The sequence below is a fragment of the Acartia tonsa genome, chromosome 12 (assembly GCF_053477335.1).
Source record: "Acartia tonsa isolate MP-2025a chromosome 12, ASM5347733v1, whole genome shotgun sequence".
NCBI classification, from domain to species: domain Eukaryota; kingdom Metazoa; phylum Arthropoda; class Copepoda; order Calanoida; family Acartiidae; genus Acartia; species Acartia tonsa.
The window spans coordinates 42,941,252-42,948,438 of record NC_137271.1 but is presented as its reverse complement, the minus strand read 5'-3'; the positions used below and the strand labels follow the sequence as shown (position 1 = coordinate 42,948,438).

Sequence of the window (7,187 nt, the reverse complement as noted above, 5' to 3'; positions counted from 1 at the left end):
TATGCTTAATCATTCCATTAAAAAAAAACTTTTACCAATAAAACGCGCTTTCCTTACGCACGTGAAAGTGGTTTGTACGCATCGTTAATACGCTAAAAGCGTTGCACAGCCACTTTTTACACACATGTCAAAGTTTTGTGCTCTTATAGTAGTTTCTCAGTTGCTATTTAATATAGACGGCTGAAACTCCTTGCTTTTATCTTTTACAGCTATTTTTACATTTTAAAAAAAGCGAAGCTTTTCTATAATTAGTATTTGTCCGTCCGTACGTCCTTCCATATGTTAGCTTTTTTCGTTAATTTAGGCATGTTAGAATTGTCCTATCGATTTCAAGCGTTGCATGATGATTCCTGTAGTAGTTAGGTACGATTTAGAAAGCGTAGCAACTCTAAAATCGTAACCAGCATGTCCGTACGTCCATTTAAAGCATATTGATTTTTAACCTTTTAAGCACAATTTTTTTTGTGAGATGACTATCCGATTAATCATATTTTTTGAATACTGATTCCTATTACATCATGGTACAATGTTATAAGCGAAGTGTCTCTATAATCAAGTCTTAAAAATGAAAGTATGTCCTTAAACAATATCCTTTATTTAAGATATTTTGCAACAAATTAACTTACAATTTTGTTTATAATTATTTCTTTATATAGTACTTATACAATTCTGACACTCTACAAGTGTAAATGTATGTTTGTTCCACCGTTTCAGAGCTTCACTTTTATGGATGTTTACATCCTTGTTTTTGAGTAATGATCATCAAATTCTAGTATATAATTTACTTTGTCCGTCAGACATAATACATAGTTGTCAAACAAAATTAAACGAAAATTTTATTGCAAAATAGCATAAATACAGAATTCTAATTAAGGGAATACTTACATTTTATAGAGATGCTTCGCTTATAACATTGTACCTTGTTGTCCTATGAATCCACATTCCTAAATTTAGAGTTAAAGGATAATTATATCAGATGAAAAAAAAGTTTAAAATCAACGTTAGGCTTTCGGTAATTCTGACAACGAGTATAGAGTTGATTTCCATAGAAATTTTCCCCAACTATTATGAAATCAAAGTTTGAAATAGATGGGACAATTCTAACATGTCTGAATTAATGAGAAGGGCAAGCCGTTACGGATTGACGGACAGACCGACCCTTATTACAGAAAAGTTTCTCTTTTAAAAATATTTCGCGCAATCTCCCGTAAAAGTTATGAGTATGCCTATGTACGCTGTAAGAATTATGTACAATCTGTAAATTGTGATGGAAGGTGCATACACAGATTTAAAGCAGGGGGTGCGTGAAGCATATCAAAAAATTAATAAATATAAAACTTAAAGAAGTAAATGATAAACATAAGGAGGATATAAATGTATTTTTTTACTAGTAGAGCATAAATTGCAATGTTGATAGGGAGGGTGTTTAAACCCACTTGTACGTACCCACATATCATACAACCATGATTTTGACTGACTATATAAAGAACTCCGGAATACAATTAGAATTAGTTAAAAACATACAAGCTCAGTATGAAGAACTTTCTCATTATCATAGGTTAGTTAATTGATTTTCTAAATTAAGATATCGTATATTGTTGAGTTTGTCTCTTTAGCGTTTACGTGAATTTTTTGATTTTTAATATTCTTATTCTTCTGTCATTTTTTAGAAGCTTAACTACTCTATAATTCACTTTGTCCGTCCGTCAGTAACGCTATGGGGAAAATAGGATTTAATCAGCTCATATAAAAGATAGAATGCTAAAAGTTTTTGACGACATTCCCATCATTAAGGAGCACAATTAAGTTTAAAACATCAATGGCGGTAAGACTGTTTATAGCAGGTTTTAGGTTATTTTTATATTTTTCATATTTTTCTCCATTTTTCAGTGTTTATGGTCCGATTTTAATAATTTGTTTAGTCAAAGATATTTAAATTAAATTTCCCGTCGTTTACCGAAAACAACCATGACAGCAAGACTGCCTTTTATTAGGTTTTTTGCTATTTTTAAATTTTTCACATATGGTCTGATTGTCTAAAGTTAAGTTTAGGATATAAAAATTACATTTTCTGTCATTTTAAGAAAACAACCATGGCGGTCAGACTGCCTTTCATCAGGTTTTTGGCTATTTTTATATGTTTTACACATTTTCCCATATCTTTGGTGTTTTTGGTCCAATTTTCAAACTTTTTTGAGATATCTGTATCAAAATATATTTTCCTATTATGAGCATCTTTTATGTAATTTAATTTGACCTTCGTCATCATACAAAATAAAGCAAGGTTTCGTGTTTATTTTCTCCAATAAATTTATTCTTTATTTTGATAAATACACTTTAAATCTACTTGAACGTAGTCCCATCCACGATTTTATTTAAACGATACTTATGGATGTTGTCATCCTTGTTTATTTTCTAAGGGAAGCTTTTCCATAATTTTGGTGGGAACGGATAGCTTTTTCGTTAATTTAGGAATGTTAGAATTGTCCTATGGATTTCTAACTTTGCATGGTTATTCCTGCTTTAGTTGGGTACTATTTAGAAAGCGTAGCCACTCTATAAGTGTTAATGTTCGTTTGTATTACCACTTTACAGCTTTATGGATGTTGTCATCATTGTTTTTTGATGACTAGCATAACATTTATTGAAAATTCACTTTGTTCGTTTGTCTATTAATTATTATATTGTGCTTTTCTACTTCAGGGTGTTGTCTTTGTTTTTTTATGATCATTAAAATCTGCTAAATATTTTTTTTGTTGATTTTTGTTGTATTCGCTACTTATGTACGTAGGTACGTCATTCATTTTCAGTATTTTTAGTATTAAGAATAATAATGTTTTTTTCTTGCACCAAATTATCATTTACACTAACTTATTGAAACTTATAACTGGCTAAAATAATTAATGATACAACCGCTTTACCCCATCTCCTCTCCTCCTACTGGATGAATGAACTGATCAATAAATTATGTCCATATTAGCAAGCCAAATTTAAGACCATTTTCCTTATCCTAATATTCACATAAGAATAAGAATAAGATTTATTTTCAAATCGGTTTAGTTATGAAAAAAATATTACATAGCATTTTTAGATATTATAAATCACATCATTAATAAACTTTAACTAATGTGTTATCTACGATTATGAGGCATTCCATAAACCAGAGGTGTATTAAATGGGGCCTTCAGTGTTAAGCGTTATACATACATATATTCTAAATTTATTTCTCGTATTCATTTGAATCCGGTGGATAGGAACCGGTTCTCATGAAAACGAAAAAAATATGTCTAGCATCGTATTATATCCAGTTTTCTACGAATATAGAAATGTACAATTATAAGATTAAAACTAGTTTTTTTAGCCGGTTCCTTCGGCACCACGGGGCTAAAAAAACTAGTTTTAATCTTATAATTGTACATTCTATATCCGCGGAAAGCCGTTTATAATACGATACGAGAAATAACTATTCTACCTACATTCATTTGAAATTTTATTATTCTTTCAGGTTTTGTTTGTGCTGCTGTCCACTCCCAGTACTATGTAAGTTTTTTAATTACTACATCTATTAGCTTTGAGGGCTCTTTCCATACTGCGTTGTCATGTCAAGCACAAAATCTCCAGCTTATTATTAAAAGGAATTAAAAATGATAAGGGGCATTTTGTTTGTTTTTTACAGTAAGGGGGGATGGCCAGGTTTATCAAAGTGTTCATATTTCCTATGATGGAAAGCACCTTATTTTGAAGGAAGGTGTTCTATAAATTCTTAGATTCTTACCGAAATTTCTTGTTCTTCGAATTTTCAAATCTTTTCTCTATTTTATTTAAACAAAACAAACAAAAATCGCCGTAGATTCTAATATAACATTTTCGTTTTTTAGTTAATATTTGTACTTTTAAAATGTAAATATTGAGGAATTTTTAGGCAATTTTTGTTTACTTTTAGAACCTGTAATTTGCTACATTTCATGGTAAGTATATATTATCATTTGTATCAAAAAAGTATTGAAAGCATACATTCTACAATTTATAAGTTAAATTTGTTAATAGTTAAAATCTTTAGTTATTAAGTTGAAATCGTTAAAAGTTAAATAGTTTAGTATGTTTTATTGTTTTTTTTTTTAGTATTTAAATTAAAATTTGAAATTTTAGCACAACCTTCTTCCCCCTTTATCATCCATTGTCCTATAAATTTGTGTGAAATGTGTAAGGGGGTGGGTTTTTAATGCAACCATCTCGTAATCAATGTATAAATGGCACTTAGAATTCGAATTTTGATCTGAAATTTTGCATGAGTAATCCTTGGTATGTCTATTTTCCCTAAATCTAACAAAAAGTTGGAAATGTAGCGGCTAACGGCTTGCGGCTCAGCCGTTTAGCCATATTTTGGGTATTTTTAAGGTAAATCCATCACTAAACCTCTCTCCACATAATACTCTTTTCCGCTCCAAAACATTTTTAAACGGTTCTAGCCGGTAGTTGCTGTGACTAGAAATCTAAAAAAGTTTATTCCTACGTAATTTATGACAAATTTGCCCTAAAAATAGCCAAAAAAAAGGCTAAACGGCTGAGTCGTTAGCCGTTACTTTTTCAACTTTTTGTTCGATTTAGGGAAAATAGACCTATCAAGGATTACTCGTACAAAATTTCAGATGGAAATTCGAATTCTAAGTGCCATTTATACATTGATTACAAGATGGTTGCATTAACCCCCCCCCCCTTTTTATTGTTAGTTTTATTGTGGAATATTTTCAAATACACCTTCTAATGCTATGAAGCTTCATATGAATTGTTAGCTTTCAAGGATGTTTCTAAACTTGAAAATACAAAACTTTTCATTATCTCTACATTTATCTTATTTTCACTAATTAATTGTTTTTTTTAGGTCGGTGAAAACTATGTGAGAACACCTGCTTCTTATCTGCAATTGCCCTACCCCACCCTGCCTCTTGGTTATTCTGGTGTCTACTATCCTCAAAACTACAAATTGAATGCTGCAGCTGTCGCTGGCCTTCAGAATCCTGCAGCCTTAAGTGTTCCATCTTACAGTGGCCTCCAGAGTCCTGCAGCCCTTAGTGTTCCTGCTTACATTGGCCTCCAGAATCCAGCAACATTAGATGCTCCAGCACTTGGTCGTCTTCAGAATGTTTTATCTGTTGGAGGACTGCAACCTATAACTGACACTCAGCTAAAGGCAGCTAAAGGACAATTGATACCTGCAACTAAAAGGCAACCTCGTCAATGGGAATGTGAAGATGGTTGTGGTGGTTGTGTTTCGTTTCCCTGTGCCTGCTGCTCTTTTTCTGGGGGCTGGTTTTTCGGTCCATAAAAGTTCTGAATAGTAGCTGTTAGACATGCTGGACTTTATGAGAGAAATATGTTTACAAAAAAAAGTCAATTTGACTATAAATCATGACTTTTCTTAGATGTCATATCTCCCATAATTTATGTATTTTCAGCTTTGTCAATATGAATTAGTTTTGTATTTCATTTGTGTTTTGATATTATTTAATGTGTTTTATTATTTTATGTTCAAAATCTGAAAGAAAAAATATATCTATTTAATTTTTATTGAACCTTTTTTAACTGAATTGAATAAATTTTTTCTATAATAAGGGTTGGTTCATCTGTACGTACGTCTAGCTTTTATCATTAACATTGGCATGACAAAACTGTCATATCTATTTAAACTTTGATGAAATTTCTGCAAGTAAAGGTTTTTCGATTACGGAAGTGTAGCAATTGTATAATAATTACCAGAAAGTCTGTATGTCCATATAAATATAATCATTGTAAAAAAATTAATTCCAATTTTATATCCTGTAAGTGTTCATCAGAATTTTGGAATAATATGATTCCAAGGATAGAACTATTTACCGGCATTATAACTGCCTAAAATAAGCTCATAATTTTGATTCTTAGTTAAATGAATTTTGATATTGAAATTTCGGATCATGGAAAGAAAACAAAGTCATTCCTAAATTAGGACAGAAGTTACCTTCCTAGGAAGGACATAAGTAGCCTTCCTTAAGTGAGAATTTGTTAGATGAAGGGCATAACATGCCTCCCTGAACAAAGATTTTGCAAAATTGAGGACATAAGTAGCCTTCCTTCACCTCACAAAACCTAGCTTTTTGATCCTTCACATAGCAAAATCTTGCATAAAATTGGTTTTTGGTCCATCACATAGCAAAATATTGGAAAACTTAGCTTTTCTGTCCTTCACATAGCTAATTCTTGCAAAACATAGCAAATTCTTGCAAAACATAGCAAATTCTTACAAAACATAGCAAATTCTTGCAAAACATAGCAAATTCTTACAAAACATAGCAAATTCTTACAAAACATATCAAATTCTTGGAAAACTTAGCTTTTCTGTCCATCACATAGCTAATTCTTGCAAAACATAGCAAATTCTTACAAAACATAGCAAATTCTTGCAAAACATTGCAAATTCTTACAAAACATAGCAAATCCTTGCAAAACATAGCAAATTCTTACAAAACATAGCAAATTCTTGCAAAACATAGCAAATTCTTACAAAACATAGCAAATTCTTGCAAAACATAGCAAATTCTTACAAAACATAGCAAATTCTTGCAAAACATTGCAAATTCTTACAAAACATAGCAAATTCTTGCAAAACATTGCTTTTCTGTCCTTCACATAGCTAATTCTTGCAAAACATAGCCAATTCTTACAAAACATAGCAAATTCTTGCAAAACATTGCAAATTCTTACAAAACATAGCAAATTCTTGCAAAACATTGCAAATTCTTACAAAACATAGCAAATTCTTGCAAAACATAGCAAATTCTTACAAAACATAGCAAATTCTTGCAAAACATTGCAAATTCTTACAAAACATAGCAAATTCTTGCAAAACATAGCAAATTCTTGGAAAACTTAGCTTTTCTGTCCTTCACATAGCTAATTCTTGCAAAACATAGCAAATTCTTACAAAACATAGCAAATTCTTGCAAAACATAGCAAATTCTTACAAAACATAGCAAATTCTTGCAAAACATAGCAAATTCTTACAAAACATAGCAAATTCTTGGAAAACTTAGCTTTTCTGTCCTTCACATAGCAAATTCTTACAAAACATAGCAAATTCTTGGAAAACTTAGCTTTTCTGTCCTTCACATAGCTAATTCTTGCAAAACATAGCAAACTCTTGCAAAACATAG

The 7,187-nt window shown here is 30.9% G+C and overlaps 1 protein-coding gene across 2 annotated transcripts; it reads left to right on the top strand.

The window, feature by feature from the left end:
* Nucleotides 1-1,490: 1,490 nt before the first annotated feature.
* Nucleotides 1,491-5,568, top strand: LOC145334240 (uncharacterized). 2 transcript variants are annotated; one of them, XM_080179617.1, is made up of 4 exons: nucleotides 1,492-1,558; nucleotides 3,506-3,540; nucleotides 3,944-3,968; nucleotides 4,883-5,568. In XM_080179617.1, the coding sequence occupies exons 3-4, from the start codon at nucleotides 3,966-3,968 to the stop codon at nucleotides 5,324-5,326; spliced, it is 447 nt and encodes a 148-aa protein (XP_080035743.1). In that variant the 5' UTR covers nucleotides 1,492-1,558; nucleotides 3,506-3,540; nucleotides 3,944-3,965; the 3' UTR covers nucleotides 5,327-5,568. The 2 variants fall into 2 exon arrangements, with proteins under 2 accessions (XP_080035742.1, XP_080035743.1); XM_080179616.1 differs by lacking the exon at nucleotides 3,944-3,968 and having other exon boundaries at nucleotides 1,491-1,558.
* Nucleotides 5,569-7,187: the final 1,619 nt, after the last annotated feature.

What these genes read in the sequence shown, in the direction of transcription:
- LOC145334240 (XM_080179616.1), top strand. Translation starts at nt 1,534, where the DNA reads ATGAAGAACTTTCTCATTATCATAG. An exon ending in GAACTTTCTCATTATCATAG is followed by an intron (nt 1,559 to 3,505) that starts GTTAGTTAATTG and finishes TTATTCTTTCAG; the next exon opens with GTTTTGTTTGTGCTGCTGTC. An exon ending in CTGTCCACTCCCAGTACTAT is followed by an intron (nt 3,541 to 4,882) that starts GTAAGTTTTTTA and finishes TGTTTTTTTTAG; the next exon opens with GTCGGTGAAAACTATGTGAG.